The following is a 19,206-nucleotide window of genomic DNA, read 5'->3' on the forward strand; positions in this document are numbered from 1 at the left end:
CATGTAAACGGCTCCGTTTTATGGCCGATTTGCAGGCTTCTCCAGGGTAATTTTGCCTTATGTGCTGACATTTGAACTTCCATGTAAAGACGTAACTCCAAGGACTGTGTGATGAAGGGGACAAAGACATTTGCGTCTTTCCAAAGACTTCTCAATGAGCCAGAGGTAAGGCTGGGAAATATATAATAGAAAAAAAAACCCTCCTCTGGTCTTGAGACGATAGTTAGAAATACTCAGCCTTCATACCTCACTTATATAAATCCCAATGTCCTCTTCATCGTCTGTCCGGTAGCATACTGTGAGGCCCAGCTTGTCCTGGCTGTTCATTCTGTAGAGGTCCACTTCCTAGACAAAGAAAGGGCATTTCTAGTGAGCCTCAGAAGGCGGGGGGGGGGGGGGGGGGGGGGACTGGGAAGGGTCAAAAGCTTAAAAAATATTTTGTTTCAGTGATGAACTGGATTTCTTTGTATTTGAGTGTGTAGAGCGGTTAACTTACTAAACAAAAAGTGATTATGGACACAGGATCAATGCCCACGGCATTTCTGACCTTTCAGTCAATATAAAGTCATTTTGAAAATAGTTATTTTATTGATCCCCCAAAAGAAAAATTACCTATATTTCACTCAGTGTCAAGACTTCTGGGGTAGGGCTTTTAAAAAGCATTTTTTCAATGTCTACCACAAACGAGAATATTTCCAAAGGCCCAAACCATCCAGCCATTTCAGTACAAATGTTTCCAATGTGTTCGGTTAGATTATTTCACGTTGCATTCCCTTAACATTCACAGTAATAGAACTTGCAAACAGATTACACATAAATTGATCCAAGAAAGGAGGGTAACGTGATAGCACGCAATTAATGCTTTCCACAACAGCTGTGATATTTACAGTCGAGAAATTAGTTTCAGCCGCTATTACTGCAAATTAAATAAGATAAAAGCAAAGTGAGCCCAAATGTGAGACACATGAGCACTGGGAACGTCCCTGTATATGCCAGTTAGTCTGCGCTTCAGAATGAAGTCAGAACTTTGAAAATTGTTGGAGCCTTGGGACGAAGTTCTGGGTTTTCTGCAAGTATTAATAGGCCTCATTGCCTTCTCTCCCACACTGCCAACTACCCCGATGACATTCTGCAGCAGTAAGCCACAGGCCTGTTTGAAGGGCTGCCTGATAAGGTCTCCACCAGGTCTCTTGGCCTGGTTTTTACTGTTGACTGCTTGCCAACCAGGAGGGTGAAGGCACTCAGAGAGAATGGGACTTCGAAACCACGGTCTCTGGGGACCACTTCCTCTCTCTCTACTCTTCCTGGAGGGTAAGGATGCAGATGTTTTTGTGGGAAAGCTCAAAGCAGTTATACAACAGATACCTCCTGAACCCTCCCTTGTGAAAGGCAGGGTACCCAACACCATGGACATTTTCAAGGCTGAAGAATAGCAGGTACAAATGTCCTGGGCCAGTAATGCCAAAGCCCTGTGTGCAAGGGAGAGAGAGGCAGGCCGAACATGGCCAGGTATGAGGACAGATTAGGTGGGACCCCATAGGCCAGCATGAAGAGCTCTGATCTTATCTCAGCATCGTGGGAACCAGTGAAAAAGTTTTAAGTGATGACTGTCTCAATCTGACTAGTTTCCGCAGAATTTCTGGCTGACAGATGGGAGTATAATGTGGTGGTAAAGAATTGGGGCTGTGAAGACAGGCTGACCTGTGTTTAGATCCCAAATCCACCTCCTTCTAGTATCTTTGTCATGTACTTGTTGCTGTATCTAACCATCACTAGGAATTGCCACCCTGCTGCCTTAGGCAGGGTCAAGACTCATTGAGGTTAAGGCATGCAGAGCTCTTAGCACAATGCCTGGCCTACAGAAAGCCAATAGGAAATGGGAGTATAATAATTACTGCAGGGGTGTTTATGTGCCTCAAGTCCCAGAAATTGCTTATAGCAGAGTGGGTACATCTGCCCCCCCCAATAAGATGGCTTTAATTCCTGAACACTGACATGTTAGACTTCTAATTATAGCTTTAGCAATATGGCAAATTTTCATTAAATGAAATCCCATTAATTTCTGATACTTGAATTGGATGGAAATTTCTCATGTTTTGAGAACTGGATTTAAGCACAGTAATGGGGAAGTGTGAGCTTAAGGGTCACTATTTAACTACAAGGGCCAATTCTTTCCAAATACTTTGGAGTAACCAAATTGCATACCTCAAATATATTGTTAGTCACACATCCTCCTCTTATGTTTCAAACACATGCCCACATCTGTCTCAGGTTACTCTTCATTTGGGTCTGGGTAAGAGCAAAGACTCTCTCTGTTTTAGCCCTTCCCAAGGTTAGTGCAAATCAGCGGAATTTCCTGATGATTTGTTTGGGTCCAAATGCACAACTGTAGCCAAATGCTACTACCACAGAGCCCTGTGCTATGTATCATGGTGGAAGCCAGATGGTTTTGGAACAGGTCCATGTGCAACCAAAGCAGAGAGAGAGAAATGGAAAGGTTATAGGAAGAAAAATGAGCCAATAAATGTTGTGATATTCCGTTTAACAGAATTGAAAACAGTAATATGAGTTATAGCTTTTTCCAAATAATTGAGCCACCAAGTTGAATATCTAAGCATAAAAGATATCAGAGTTCACATGTGCTTCCAAGTGTGGTTGTGAGGAAGTCAGTGCAGGCATTGAGGGAAGTGTTTAGATACTATTACAGCATTTGGACATTGTCATAATATCCAAGAACAAGATTTGCAGGCTTGTCTCATTGGCCAAATTGTCTATTGGTTCAGGTACTGTGGACTCAAGTGGCAAGCTGTATATGGGGTGAGCTATATGGTCTCACATGGTACAACCACATATTCGTAACACACTGAAAATTAAACCAACTGGTCGACCTGGTCATCATCGTTTTTCATTGTAGACAGTCTGAGAAGCACAGCTCTGTGAGGACTCCATTTGAGAACCCAGGAAAGTGAAAAGTCTGGAAATCATGTTTTAGAAAAGAACAGCGTAATGTACTACGGTTATTCAAATGAAGAAGGAAGACTCATAAGGAATGTGATAGCTGAAGGTCTGCTATGTAAAAAATGATTACCTTTATTTGGCCTAGTTCCCAACATGTAGTCAGCTATCTTAAGGGCTAAGTAAATGATTTCGATAAAAACCTAACGTGAAAATCATTTCTGCTGTGTTTTTTCAGTTAGTGTTTTGACTGACAGATAATTTGGAAAACGATGGAACTATAAATGTGGACATTAGTTGATGTTGCTATTGGTAGGGGGACTGTTTCCCTTCTGAATCTGCCAGTTCCTTTCAACAAATCTTTGATAACCAGGGAGAAAACTTTCTTGCAACAAAATGTCAGACTGGAAAGGAATACATCCTCAAGTGTTAGTTGCTTTAAAACAATATTCCTGAATCCCTGATAATTGAATCAAAGATACTACATTATACTCTCCTTGAACACATTTTATATTCTGTCATTAACCCCACATGTGATTAGCCGGTTAATAATAGTTTTCCAATAAATACTGTTGGAAATTACACACAATACATGATGGTCAAACATTCCCACTTTTTTGCAAGGGAGACAGGAGGTTCTCATTGCCCGATCTACTCCTAGGTAGTGATGCACTGAGAATGCAGTGCTCCCTTCCTACAGCAGAAAGATTTAGCCGACATTGCATTTAGCCTTTAAATCCCATTGCAAATCCTCCCAGGGCAGACTGTCAGGGTGACAGTCACATTTTCACTTTGGCCAGATTTGACTTAAATATCACAAAAGCCAAATTCCATCCTTGACATGGATACGAAGCTGGTTCTAGCATGACACCCACACCATGTGACAGGGCAGAGCACAGAAGCCAGCTCTAATCTGAAACACTTGCCTTGAGAATGTTAAAGCTTTGTCTTCCAGCCCCAATTCCACTTGGCTGTGAAGCAAACTTTAGGACTTGCTTTCTAAAAGAGATTCAAGAATGGGAGGGTAATTCTAGTTTAAGGCTAGTCCTTTGGGAACAGCTTTCTGTCTTAGAAATCATCTGGTTTTAAAAAGGATGAGTGGTACCGGATGAATAACGTTGATATTACATTTCAAGCAATAATAAAGGAAGGGGTGTTCTGGAGTTTACTCCAGGTATGTACTTGACATTGATATTACCTAGGATGGCTTGGGCTATAATGTTTCCTTGTGTTAGCTGGATCTTCTGAGGAGCTCTAAACAAAAGCCAGGAAATTTTCATTAAGAAGGCATATGGTGTAACTTAGCTATGGTCACTCAATTTCCAAGGAGTGATTCAACATCCTAAAAAAGAGCCTGGTTGCTAATAGCTAAGCAAAGAGCGAACCATAAAAGGTTTTCAGAAGCTCTAGAAAAACAACATAGTAAGTAAGAACTGCTACCACTACCATCTTGACTCTCTCTAAATCTGAGTTTTATCTTGGTTGCTCCTAAAGAAGATAATAGTAAGGCAAGAGTAGCTGTGTAATAACGTGTGCAGTAAAAAAGGATCTAGCCAAATACACTGTGCACAGTAGGTGCTCAAGATTCAATGAAAGAGCTTGAGATTGCAAGGCAGAAAAAAATCCAAATGAAAACCAATACTGGCTCTGCCACTCACAAGCTAGGCTGTCCTGGGAAAGTCACTTCACTTCTCTGAAACTTCTCAGCTATTCTACAATTTCATAACCAGATATGGTGTTTGGGGGCTTAGCAGACAGTTCTCCAAGCTCACTGGGTGGTTTGTAAATTCTCAACATTGCATTCTGACTCCAAGCTAAAGGCAGAGTCTTACGCAACTGAGCACATCACTGAAAGCTTAGAGGTTATCAATACATATCTGTCTGTGATGATGGAGATAAGATTTCAAAGAAGACCATTAATCAAACTGGTATGAATAATGTATTAGCATTATCTGGATTACAGCTCCCCCACCACCGGTGTCCTGTTGCTTACTGGTCTAGATGGACTGTTGGATAAAAATGAACTGCTAAGCCTGACATTTCAGATGAAATTGAAACGATAGCCCAATTAAGAGAATTAATGGGGCCATTCCACCTGGGTGATTCAAGCTTTCTGTTTCAACGTCAGCCACTTTAATCAGAGGGGATCCTAAAGACTAATTTCAATGGCTTATCCTACTCTGGGAAGACGAGTCACTGAAGCATAACTCTACCTTATCGGTTCAGAACTGCTGTGCATATTTCTTTAAATTATCTCAACCCTTTCTGTGTCTGCATAGGGCTAAATGGAACACAGAGGTGTCTCTAAACAGGCTGCACTTCCCTTCAAAAACCTTCATTTGAGATACGGTAACAAGGCATTTATTCCTTCACTCAACAAATGTTCACAAGGTACCTACTATGTGCCAAGCGCTATCTAGGCATGAGGAGTGTAGGTGCGAACGATTTGGACAAGAGCCCAGCTCTCATGGGACTTGTATTCTAGTGGGGGAGCCAGACAATAAGAAAGAGATGGCACTAATGGGGCAGGGATGCTTTAGACAGAGTGCTCGGGAAGCCTCCCTGGAGGTGACATTTGGACAAAAGGCGGTGCGAGACTGGGCCACGCTAAGATCTAGGCAGGTGCTATTTGGACCAAGAGAAGAGTGGGTGGAAGGTTTTGGTGTGTAGATAGTAGTCTGAAGAATGGTAAAGTGCTGATTATACTAATAGGGTGAGGAGGCCAACTCAGGGAAGGCAGGGCTGACTGTGGAAGGTTCCCCGGAGAAACCCTTAAAGGCTAAAGAAAAAAGTATAGATTCGCTGAGGCATCCTGTATCTTCTTCAGGACAATTCCAAATCCCTAATGATCTACTTAGATTATTCAAATGAAACCAGGTTTGGAGGTCATTTTAGTCTCCCCGTTGAAACTAGCTTTCTTCTCTTTTCTCACCTCAAAATTACATCATCAGAAAACAACATAGGTGAGGGGAGCCTCACAGCCTGGAGAGGCGGCTACTGATGAAGCAACTGGGAAATTAAAACAATAGATTAAGGAAAAAACCTTCTTCAGACATCTATTTTCCTTCTTAATTGCCTACAGGAAGATCTAGAACAGGTGTTCAGTACCTGAAAATTTATGGGTAATTATGTGGCTGCTCAACCCTTGGGTATACTTGGGTATAATCCTTTTAGCTTTACACAGTTTCACAATAACAGGGAATTGACACTTGCCTAAATATGATCATTTTGTGTGCTTTAAAAGACAGAACATCTGTTTTTCTCTACGCGTGTGCTTCAGTATTATCCCAATACACTCATGTAGTTTCCTCCTATATAATAATCCATGGAACTAGTTATCTTTCGAAAGGTGTGGAACGTTGATGTCATTCGATGCAGAGGCTGAGTGGTGTGTTAACAGTGGACCCCCAACCCAAAACACACTCTTTTTGTAACCTCACCCCAAAGTGGGGGAATACAAGGGGATGGAATATAGCAGAGACAGACTGTTGGCTGTTTTAAGAAATCTCTGAAAAGCAGGAGATGACGGGTATGTGCCAGTCTCCCTAAAAACCGGGTCTGTTTTAGCAAACCCAATTCTTGGCACTGAGGTTGGTTTATTAACATTCTGGAACTGACCAGACTACCTTCCAAAGCCTCTGAAACAGGGCAGTACTGGAGGTACAGACATCGTTCTCTTCCTGAGAAAATGCAACAGTAAGCTCCAGGAAGACTCTGGAGTCTTTCCCACTGGACTTAGAATAGACCTTTCATCCAAAACCACCAGGTTCACTGTATGAGATGTGCTTAGTTAAGAGAAATAACCTGGTGACAACTAAGCTGGTAAGGACAAAAGTCCAAATGTGAGAGCAGCCTTCCTGCCTGGCACGGACTCATGACCATATATTGGTTTTCTTAGGAGATGCCAAGCTCACGTCTGACAATCCTAATAGCTAATGAACCACAAGGGGCTTCAATTCCTTAAGGGCAAGCAGGGTGGTGACTTCCTGATTTGGCATTTCTGGCACCAGTGTATTCAGTGTAACAGATGATCAGTGAAAGCAGGCAAGTAGAAATGAAAATAATCATGGATTTAGCAAAGTCTCAAGGCATCAAAGGTCTAACTTAAAACATTCAACTAATCTCTTAAATACTTGGGATTGTTGGCCTCTGCTTTTTAATCATGAAAAGAAGAAAGTCTTAGCATAGTGCTGCATGTCTACAGGGGGCGGAGTCATTTCTAGTCCATAGGACTTCACTCTGCGCTGGGGAAGCGTAGATGGCATTGGAGTCTTGGAGGCACATCTTTACATGAGAGTGGATGAAATGGGCAACCAAAGCCTCACTGCTTCGACCCATGACAAGAGCACACGGAAGCTTGGACTTCTTCACCTCGACGTCAGGCCTCCTCCAGCTTTAACATGCAATGAGGCACCCAGACATCTTGTTAAAATACAGATTCTGACTTGGTAGTTTTAAAGGCCAAGATTCTGCATTTCTTGCCTTCTCCCAGGTGATTCTGTGCTGTTCCTATCACACATTTTGAATAACAAGGTTCTAGGGAACGGTTTTAGAGTGGCGTCTACCAAAAGCAAGATGCTCGAAGATAGTTCACACTGAGAAAGTTACTTCATTTACTAAGGCAGACTCAGTCTGGCTAGTCTTAACAGTTCTGTAACACAAGCCAATCTCTTAAGAAAGAGAAAAAGAAGGAGTGGGGCAAATCAGCCCCAGGCTCCCAGTCCTTGCCAGGCACCACCAATTAACACTAGGATGTGGTAACACTGCCTTATGCCCACTGTCTATATTGTATAGCACCTTCTATTTATGGCAGTGATGCTGATTTTCTGTTGGAGAGTTATAGAGCATTTCCTTTAGAATAAATTTACCTTGGTTTAAGTGAGTTGGGTTAAAGCAAAATAGAAAGTAAACAATGATTCTGGTGGTATTCAGATGTAACAAACTGTAAGGCAGAATGGGCCAGATTGGACAGATACTGTAGGAACTCAATGACCTTCCAGAAACCATCTGCAGGCTCTTTTAGACATGAGCATGTTTCTAGGAAGAAACCATAGCTTCCATCAGGCTCTCGAAAGTGTTAGACACTAAAATAGAACTCAAGAACTCACTGCTATCAACTCAAGTTTAACTAAGTGCCCATGACTTACCAAGTCTACATTATACAGCTGACTCTTGAACAACATGGGTTTCAACTGTGTGGGTCCACCTACATGTGGACTGTTTTCGATAACTACAATAAGGTACTGGAAGAAATGTATTTTCTCTCCCTTATTTTCTTTTCTCTACTTACCCAATTACAAGAATACAGTATACAACACATATAACATACAAAATACATGTTATTCAACTGTTTATGTTATTGGGAAGGCTTCTGGTCAACGGTAAGCTAATAGTTAAGTTTTTGGAGATTGAAAAGGTAGACATGGATTTTAGACTGTGTAGGAGGTCGGCACTCTTAATCCCTGTGTAGTTCAAAGGTCAAATGGGCTCCATAAATCTAGCTCCTGGGATATTTAATAGCTTTCTAAAGACCTCTGTCACAATTACATTGATCATCAAAAAGCAGTGTTGTCCTATAAAGATTATTAAATAGCCCTTCTTCTTGTAAAGCACCGTTTCAGAGAATTCTAGACCCAGGAAATGTTAACAGGTACCTGGCCAAAGAGAAACTGTAAGAGGAAGAGAAGTAGGTGTGCATAATTCTGCCTATTGAATTTTCTCCCCCTCTCCAGGGCATTTACCATGCTCTTTAACGTATTCAAGACTGACAAGTCCTCTATGACAAAAATATGTTCACTGTGGTTCACTCTGACAGTTCTCAAACATAGGTGATGTGGAACCACCTTTGCGAACACTGTGTATTAACACCGTAAGAGCTAGCGTCCTAGGGGAGGCACTGGCTGCTTCATGAACCGGCCCTGAAGTTGGGGAGATGAGCCAAGTATAAATAAAAGGCAGAATCCTTAATTTCCTTGAAAGGCACAAGGCTACATTTCATGTAGCAGTCAATGGATGGCAAGTGCTGTGGTCTACAGTTGATGACAAGCAGGAATCCCAGCAGTTTATAGAGTCAGAATTTCTGCCATTCCAGTTTAGACCGTATGCATTTAGCAGGACATTTAAATTTTCAAAAAGAAATGTCCCGGAGTCAGACATGACTTTAGTGCCAAATACACTGATTTTCTGCATTGGGCTATAGGGGGGCAACCAGCGAAGACATTATTTGCACACTTTGATCTTCAGCTTCTGTTCTGGAACAAAAACCCTTGGTAACTGTAAAGGAAACCTGGACGAACACAGCTGTTTTCCAATTGTCTGCTGCTCAGGAACTCATCAACCTCACTGGTGTTGGTTGGTAGCCCAGATTACACGATGGTTGGCCATACAGCTGAATAAAGCATTACGGGACTTTTCCTGGCTTACCTTCTGATGGTGACACAGGGTTTACCCTTGACATCACGAATCTTTCTCAAAGGTCCCAATTATCCTATTCCGTAAAGTCACTTTTCAAAAAATGCTCTTGTATTTTTTGAAAACACTATGAAATACAGGAATCAGTGTTTACACAAAAGCATAAATAAATATATCTTGAAAGTTGGCTTTTCTCTTATTTTCTATCACTCTTACTAAATCACAAATGAGAACAAGAACCTTGTAAACTGATGTCCTCCAGGGGAGGTGGGAGGGGGGACAGGTGATAGCGGAGGGGTATTAAGAGCACACTTACCGTGACAGGCACTGCGGTGTGTACAGAACTGCTGAATCACTATATGGTACACCTGAAACTAACCTAACACCGCAAGGTAGTTATACTGGAATAAAAATAATTGAAAAAACCTGAGAGGCCAGTGTGACTACACATCATCTAGAATCTTGAGTCCTATTTGGCCTCAAGTAACACTTAAGGAGAGCCATGGATTTTCTAATTTTTTCAAGCTCAGTGTTAGTAAACTTTGGGCAAAAGCTTTGGTGTTGGTGTGGGCTAGCTAATCATTTATCTACCGATTCTTGCCTCTGAGTACAAAAGGTGATGACTTCAAGAGCAGAAAGCTAGGGAAGCTCACTGTAGTTGCAAGAATGTGTGGACTTGAGAGCCTGATGGAAAGGAGATTACACAAATTCAAAGATCTACAACAGGACTTACTACCCTATCATTTAAGTAATTTTTAAAAAATCCTCCATTTCTGCTTTGTGATCCAATTGTTATGCTCTGTTTTGAAGGGAGTTGGGAGAAAAGCTCAATTACGCCTTTAAATGCATGAGTGAAAGTAGTTCTTGTACAAAAATCCACTCACAGTGGGTATTTTACTGACATCCATAAACTACACTTAAAGGGAACTTGTCAGTCTTGGGAAGGAGCCCTAAATCTAGACAGGCTGTGCTTACCTCCAACTCCAGCTCCTCCCTGTCCATGTCCTGATGGATGCTTCCAATGTAGTCATTGGGGTCATAGTACTCATGGGCTGAGGGATGCCTGCAAACAGAAGAGAGACCTTTCAGGCTCCTTGCACTTGGAAGTAGCTGCTTTCATTCCCCCCCCCCCCCCCCGCCCCCTGCCATGACAAGGGTCCATTGTGATGTGGCACAAATTCTCCGGGGTGCTGTCTCAGCTTGCTTCTCCCTGCCTGTGTTTCCCAGCAGGGTCAGGACCTCCCCTGTAACACTTCTGTCCTCTGCACTAAAGTCTGTCCCCTTGGAAGAAGATGGAGATGACAGTGGGACAGCCTTAGGTGCTCCCAGGGACCATCCCCCAGTTGACTAGTCATGTGGGTCAACAGGACTCATTTCTGGTTTTGTTTTGTTTTTTTTGTGTTTATTTATTTATTTTGAGAGCATGAGTGGGGAAGGGGCAGAAAGAGGTGGACAGAGAGAATCCCAAGCAGGCTCTGTACTGTCAGCACAGAGCCGGTGCAGGGCCTGAACTCACCAACTGTGAGCCAAAACCAGGAGTCGAACACTTAACCGACTGAACCACCCAGGCACTCCAAGAGAACTCATTTCTAACTCGAGGTTGGAGACATACTCCTATTTCCTGCTTATTGCTTCACCGATGGATTTTATCTTTGGGGAAAAAAAGGCTGGACTTCAGGCTACATTCAAAGACATGTGTTGGCCTCTGAGTCAGGTCCAAAGGGACTGTGACAAAAACTGCTATGCTGTCATCTAGGACAGTGTTTTCACAACTTTTGTGATTGTTCCCCAACAAGGAATACATTTGGCATGAAAACCTTGTATGCACATACAGGTATATAATGAGCATACATACATGCACACATAAAATGCATGAGTGTATAAGCACACATCATAGGCAGCCACTGCTCAGAGAACAGAAGCTTGAGTCTCTCTCTAGGACAACAGATGTGAAACACTATTTACAGAAACACTATACTACTTACACTATTTACAGAACCCACCAGCTCTCTGGAAATAACATTAACTGAACGTCTAGAAGCAAAGGCAGTGGGAATGATAAGAGGCTCGGCCGGCAACTCTGAAAGGTGCCAGATGTGGACGGCAAGCTTCAGCCTGATTGTTGACTGTGGGCTCAAACCTTCTTGTTCTCAAAGGTCAGCACAGCAATCGATGGGCTCTGGTCTTCCCTCCCACGCACTTACTTTTGAAAAAACAGACCAGACATGAAGGGTCATTCCAACGAGGGCTGGCTTTCAGTTTTCTGGACCTATCAGGGCCTATCAGGTAAATATACTGCCAGCACTTAAGGGGCTTTTAGTACTGAGGATGCTGTTGGAAGGCCTGGGCTTTCAAGCATCAAGTTAACACTCCCCGTTCAATCCCGATGCGTACTCTTGCTCTCCTCTGACCTTGCGGCCAGAACCTGGTCTGACCTCTGCACTCTACTGACATTTCTCAAGTTTCCCCTTGGGGGTAAGTCATGTCATGTTAACTAGACTTAAGAGGAAATTAAAGGTCTGGTTTCTAAAAGGCCCATCACTGTGACAGTTCACCATCTGAGAGTCAGGACTTGCCATAAAGGCCTCATCAATACTGGGAGGCAGTTTTGGTCTATAAAGTCAAATAACTGGCATGAATGATTGTACTCAGTGAATCAGGCAATTCTTTCACAGGATCAACTGGGACGCAACCGAGCAGCGGTGACTAAGAGCTGGGAGTTGAGGTGATGCGGGACCTGCCTTTCAATCCGGCTGCCTACGTAAGCTGAGGAGAACGGGTGAGCATGTGAGTTCCCCACTGCATGGGAGGGGCAGTCGTGAGGCATAAATGAGCTAACAGTTCTTTGCACACTACCATGCGCCCTGAGCATGGATGTGATCGGTGGCCCCTCCTTTCCCCTTACACACTGTCCACTGCAGCGGAGATGAGTTTGTCGGGCCTGGGCAATCGACCCTGGGTTGCTATAACGGCTAACAGCACCATGGGATGAAAGGCAAGCCTCTGTCTGGCACCTGACAGAACCACAGGGAACATGTGCTCACTCCCGCTTCTGAGTTACTAGCAGAAACCCAACAGGTATCACTCAGAAGTTTGCCACAGAAGAGGAAAAACGCCCTTTAAAATAAAGCACAGGTCAATGATCTGAACAAGGAGCAAGACAGGAAGAGCCGGGAGTGACTCTCACATCACCTAGAGAGGCTGAGGTGGGGAGGTGGACACATTGCCCTCAAATATGCAAAATCACAAGCGAAAAGCTACGTTAAAGGGGCCGTCTTCTCAGCCAGTGGTCTGTCTTAAAAAATGTCATGCTCTTCATTTTCTTCCCCTAAATATTTAATCCGTCACTGAATTAATGATGATTGCTGCTGCCACTTATTAGGGAGAACTTCCCACACATTATTTCCTTTAATCCAACACTGTACTCTAAATGCTATTACTATTTTTCCTCTATTAACACGGGGATAAAGTAAATTACTCCAGCTGCCCAGCTAGGGATGAGTCTGAGCATCGGGCTTGTCTGACTTGAAGGCTCTGAGCTCCTCTGTATCTCTGGCAGGAAGGAAGGTAAGAGGAGAGTCATGTGGAGGGTGATTAATGTGGGGTGTTGGACCGCAGCTGTTACTTAATCGGTAAATTCGGTACTTATATGAGGCACGTGTGGGCTTATTAACACAGATCCAGGTTTGAAACGAGACCCAAGAAAGCAGAACGCACAACCTTCATACCTTCAGGGCTCTCTTTACGCTCCCAACCTACTTTGTTGTCTATTTAAAAGAATCATCAGCATTCCCTCTAGTTGTAACGCCAAACCTTCACATTGCCATTTGTGGTGATTACATTTTATTCTGAAATAACTTTGACGACATTTGTAAGTCATTTTGTTTTGGGAATATAATTTGAATAACTCTGCTCCAGGGTTATAATAAAGTAATTAATATGTCAGTGCGGTTTTGAGCAGGATTCAATTGACTGCCTCTATAAACGATAAAGTTAAGCACGGGCAACGTGGAGGAAAATTGTAAGAGACATTAGTTTTTTTTCACCACATGGAAGGGAAGAAACCAACTTCACTGGGCTACTTTACCACACTTAACACGTTAGCGTTGCATGGTCACGTGACTTACTCCTCTGGCAGGAGATAGGGATCCAACACAGGTGGGGTGGGAGAGGACATCTTCGTGAGAGCCATGATGTGCTCGAAGGTGATGTCGGTCTGAGTTCCTGTGTCCACCAGCTGCGACTCGGATGGAGGCGTGAACATTTTGGTCCGTGGGGTTCTCCTCAACACCTGTACCACAATGGGCTCTTTGGCCGTCTTGAAAGCTTCCACAGCCTGGTCATGAGTTGCTCTGGATAAGTCTTTGCCGTTGACCTGTGGAAAAATATTTAGGGTGAGAGAGGCTTACAGTCAAGCAGAAGCAGGGAAGATTGTTCTCCTGGGTGAGTGCGTAAAAATAACAACTCGAGGGTGTCCGACAATTGCAGTTCTCTCTGGTTTAGGTTTCCTAAGGAATGCCTAGTGGGATGGGAATGAGTTTGAAAGACTCCAGATCTGGTATTAAATAATAAATCTCACAGTGGGGAAGTCTTGGCTTCCTGCTGGGATGTCTTTAACACAGGTTCATCACCTGCTAATCTTGCCTGTGAGAGAAAAGAGCAGCCTCGGGGCTCCGAGCCTTTATCAGGCAATAATAGCTAACTGGAAATTAATTACATTGTTATGTTTTAATGGGGTGTATTATGTCAGGTGACATTAGCTTTCCTTTTATGGGAGTGATAGGAAGTTTTCTTTTTAAATGAATTGCTTTGCTTTTTTTTTTTTTCCTTTCAAAAAAAGTCAATTAAAAATACTCAGGAAATGATAATCCAGGCCGTAGGTGGATATGGCCGCTATCAAGGAGTACACAAATGGCTGGCATTCTGGCTGACGTTGGGGACACGACAGCTAGTGTAACTGCGGTCCTGTTTCTCCCTGTGTACGGCCTTTGCTGCAGCCGCATCCCCAGTGCCTGTGTTTACTGAGTGTCTACCGTCTACGGCATGACTTCCGTGAAGCCACCGCTCAACCCTTCTCTCAACATAGCCTGGGAAGTTGGCAGAGCAAAAATCACGTCCATCTCCCTCCTCCGACAGCCTCAAATAAACCACAAGAGATCACCTACGTAGTGGTGGGTCGCAACTCTGTACCACTGGAAAGAATCCTCGGAGGCAGCATCCCATAAAAACTCACTCAACACGGCTATCTTTAGCATGGCTTGCGCAAGAGGAAACAGAAGCCAGAACCTTATTTCAAGAAAACGAAGCCATTCCCAGCAACCTGTTAGCCCAACTATTTAACTGACCCCACGTTCCAACAGTCTGATAATGTCACATGGCATGCAAGTTATCAGGCTCCGGCGTATTTCAATATTATTCCCCAAGTGGTTGGTTTGCTTTTTTAAAGTCAGATATAAGACGGCTGTATAGGAACCAAATTCTGCAGCATATACCTCTGCAAACGTTGCTCAGCTTCTCACATCTCTGGGGAACACTGACAAGTTCATGTCACTTAACACAGGAAGTCCTGAATTTAAACCTCTTAGATTAATATTCCATTTTTTCAATAGGCATGTTTGTAGTATTTCTTTATAAATGTCAAAATGAACCCTGAGCCTTTTCTTGTCTGACATACACATCCTCCCCTTAGCCCCCGCCCCCCATTATCTTGTACTTCAAAGCACACTGACAGTTAGGGTCCCTCCTCTGAGGCAGAGGGCACTTTGGTTTCTTTGTCCAAGCAGAACACGAGTATTGATTACACAGCCGTTTTTCTATTTTTGCTAAGCCCCTTCATTCGGGCCCTACAGGGACAAGAACTCTTAGGACTGAGTGTCTTGTAAACAACTGCTGGGTTAAAGAATAGATGTCGGACTCTTTCCTTGTAATGAAGCCCAAGTGCATTGTGCCAGTGGAGATTATTAATGATCTGGATTCAATCTACTTAAGTAATTTACTTACATCACAAGGGAGTCACGGAACAAGAACTCTGGGCTACACAATTGTTAAAATGCACCCTTCGCCGAAGCACCATTCGCTCTCAAACAAGAGCCCTGCTTCCTCAACCCGCGAGGATGGGCAACACCAGGGTTTAACACCCCAACTGTCTTCACCCCTCCTCCCTTAAGAAGGGGGTAAAAGGACACAAAGGAATTCTTTCCAGCTTTCCAAACAGCTGACCGTCTTGACCCCCTCCTTGCTCAGAGCCCAGCGTGCTGAATGAAGGCTTGGGCTGGGAAGGAAGGGGGAGGGGGTGGGTGGTTCAACAGCAACGTGGAGATCTGTGAACTTCATGCTGTGGCAGAAGCTCTGAGCCGTACTTTCCACTAGTGCCTGACACCAAGAGTCAAGTAATACAGGAATTTACAGCGTGATAGTCAATTTGTCCCTAGGTTAAATTAACGCCAGAGGCACCATGGGCAGGAGATGTGGGTGTGGCCCAGGCCAGCTAGCCACGCTCGTCCTCTGCCCTCAGTAGTCCGTCTAAGGCTGGCTCGTACCACATGTAGTTTGTACCCCCAATGAACTCAAACATGAAGACTTTTGAATGGGTCTCGCAAGGTATATCCAATCTATGCTTTCTCTATTGACACGTAAATACCAGGCCTTTTGCCGAAAGGGAATGAGTAAGAGATTTTCTTCCAGGAGTCTTTTAGTTGTGTCTAAAAAAGAATCCATCCTAGGAGTCTACTTTTTTTTTTAAGTTTTATTTATTTTGAGAGAGAGAGAGAGTGCAAGCAGGGGAGGGGCTGAAAAAGAGAATCTCAAGCAGGCTCTGCACCAGCAGTGCAGACAGAGTCCATGTAAGGCTCAACCTCATGAAACTTCGAGATCATGAACTGAGCTTAACCAAGAGTCAAACGCTTAACTGACTGAGCCACTCAGGTGCCCTTAGGAGTCTGGTTTTTAAATATACAATTAGGTCTTGCAAATACAACAGCAGACAATGTCAGCTACCTGGTCAACTAGCATCCCTCCTTGACCCATGTACTTCCTCTCTGCTGAGAGAGATAAGATTTTGTTTCTTTTCCCCCAGATCAGAGAGCTTTCCCTCCTGGGGAGACTGAGGTGTGGGTCTGATTGACTTGGACCCATTGTGATCGTCTTGTTCCTTCGGTGATGGATTTAAGCACGGGCAGGCAACATACTTCTTCTGACTAGTAGGATAAGACTGGGAATCTTTTGAGGTTTTGTTGGTTCTTAAAATAGGACACGAAGTAGGAATGGCCCTTTTCTGCCTCTGGGCAGGTCATCTGCATGTGTTGCTTAAACTCAGGGGAGTATGTTGGGATCATGTTAACAGCCAGTCTCTGAGGCCAGATTAACAACATACTGAGGGAATCAGAGCAGAAAAATGGGAGAACTGGGGTCTCTGATGATATCACTGAGCAAATGAACTAACCAAGCTTAGAACCTCTTACCCCGAAATTTCTTATATTCAATACCACATTCCTTATCCTTTACACTACTTTAACCATTTTAACTTAAATCTTCACTGCTTACAGCCCAGAACATCCCAGTAGGTGTAAATATCACACAAATGTATTGTAAAATTAGGCAGGAATGTATTCTGATGTGTTCCTAGACACATCCTTCTATCTGTATAAAACAATTTGTGAAAATGCTTTTCTGATTGGGAATGGATCTTAATCAGCCCATTTTTGTAGAAAAGTGATGGCAAATATTAGATTTTACACATCAGTGCTACAAGACTGAGCAGATGTTTAAATGGTACCTACAAAAAGAAACACTAAGGACCCATGTGAATTAGTCTAAGCTAAGAGGATTCTCAGGGGCAGACAGCTGCCTTGCGTCTCCATGCAGTTACAAAAAGCAGGAAGGCTTTTCCAACCCCTTCCCGCCTCTGACATTGTTAAAAGGCGCTGGTCCGACAACATCCATAACATCTCTACAGCCTAGGTTGAAGGAAAGCAATGGCAAAGCCAAAGGGGGAGGCCTGGAATATTGGGGTGACTGTGAAGTGACGTTCCGTCCCCTCCGGGACGTCACTTCCACATATGGCTGAGTTCCAAAGAGAGGCCTTTCTGGCACCTGTGCCCACCAGAACAGTTTCAGGAGCCCAGTGCCATGTGTGTATGCTAATCAAACGCAGTTCGATTAAAGCCTGTGCACCATCTAAATGAGCTCCTCCTTCCTTAGGTTACAGCTCAGGGATGGAGTGCACAGGGTCTGCGACTATGAGACCCCACAGGGGTGGGGTCCTGATTGTGAGCTTTGGACAACTTGACTATTCTGAGTCTCAGTTACCTCATCTGCAAAATAAATGTAATTATAGTATTGTGCCTCTGAGGGTTATTATAAAGTTTAATGAGATAATGTACTTGTAGTGCCTCACATGCAAATAATGGGAAATTTACTAAGATACTAGTACTAATGGGGATCCTATACCAGAATAGTCACATTTTCCCCAAGAGAAAATCATCTATAAATCAAAGCAGCAAAATGCAGCTTAATTAGGTAGTCTTAAGAGACATTTGTACACTGAAAGGCTCCCTACCTATCTCCTATTCCCAGACTACCAACATATACATTAATATTTTCAAGTCCTCGAGTTCGGATTCTCCCATGGGGGCGGGGGGGGATGGGTCAGGGGTGCAAGAGATAAATTTTACAGACTTGACCCCTGCCACACAAGCTTCTTGACAGGGTATTTTAGGGATCATTACATTCTCTTAAAGGACGATGAGACAAGGCAGGAGTGTACTATCCTAGACGATCCATTTTTGCAGCCAAATTTGTTTTGAATTACCTTGTGCACATAACACTTATTACACTGTCATCTTGGAATCACATCACTGAGAGCCTTAGCGAGGGGATAACTCCGGTACACTGTCAACCATCCGAGAATGACAGCCTTTATTCTCAGGATTAGCATTACATCTACATTACACAGAACGGCTATGATGATGGCTGCAATTACAGATGGAATGCTCATCCGGTGACGTTTGGCCCGGTCAAATTAAATATCATTAACTCGCCCAATTGAGCAGATTGCTTTTAAAACAGTTTATGCAGCTCTAAAACCAAGTAAATGGAATGTTTTGGAACCAGAAATGCTGATTGCAAACTTTATCTTTATTATAAATTAAAGGCTTAAGTTATTCACCTAAGGCTCTGGCTGGCCCCTTGGGACTTAGGTGCAATTATGGTGAGAATCCAATCAGTCTGTCTCAAGGCAGACATCATTGCCACAAATATGACATGACACTAAGGAACCTTCAAGAGGTCCGTTAGTGTAAAGTCTCCTGAGACAAGACAATTATTTCGAGGGTATGGAATGATTCCTGGTTCCGATTAGGCCTGGGTAACACGCCTGCAGCTCTTTGTATGAGGCACTCGTGACTGTCTTCTCCAAGGTCCTGAGAACTAACACAAAGCTGGGGGCGTTTCCATCTGGGGGTAGATTTCACAGACAACCCATCTGTCCATCTTCCGGTCATTCAGTTCCTGAGAAAACATCTGCTGAGGTTATCCAGTGAGAGTCGTTCCTCTCTTGGAAGACATCAGGATGCCACTTGGGAAAATTTCTGGTGCAGAAATGAGGCTAGGGCATGTGCGAGCCACTCAAGAAATGGTCAGAAGGAATGTTGTTGTGGGCAGCATTTGCCCTAAGACATTTTGTGAGGGATCTGATTTGCTGAGGTGGCCGGAATGTTCCCACAGACTACACATCCTGGAACACAAATTGAGCCCATAACCCAGAGGGGGGGGGACCTGGGTCATCACTGTCTACCTAGAAATGCCATTGGTGAAAGTCACGTCATACATCTGTAGTATCGC

General features: G+C 43.6%; 1 protein-coding gene across 3 annotated transcripts in view; it reads right to left on the minus strand.

Moving 5' to 3' along the window:
• PDZRN3 (PDZ domain containing ring finger 3) overlaps window positions 1–19,206 on the minus strand; it is a 240,508-nt gene that overhangs the window by 7,570 nt on the left and 213,732 nt on the right. For all 3 annotated transcript variants that reach the window (XM_043587943.1, XM_043587945.1, XM_043587944.1), the window contains 3 exons: window positions 13,494–13,741; window positions 10,342–10,429; window positions 247–345 (listed from right to left, as the gene is read on the minus strand). In XM_043587943.1, coding sequence (XP_043443878.1) covers window positions 247–345; window positions 10,342–10,429; window positions 13,494–13,741 — 435 coding nt within the window. The remainder of the gene's footprint in view (window positions 1–246; window positions 346–10,341; window positions 10,430–13,493; window positions 13,742–19,206) is intronic.

The sequence above is a fragment of the Prionailurus bengalensis genome, chromosome A2, assembly GCF_016509475.1.
Source record: "Prionailurus bengalensis isolate Pbe53 chromosome A2, Fcat_Pben_1.1_paternal_pri, whole genome shotgun sequence".
NCBI lineage: Eukaryota > Metazoa > Chordata > Mammalia > Carnivora > Felidae > Prionailurus > Prionailurus bengalensis.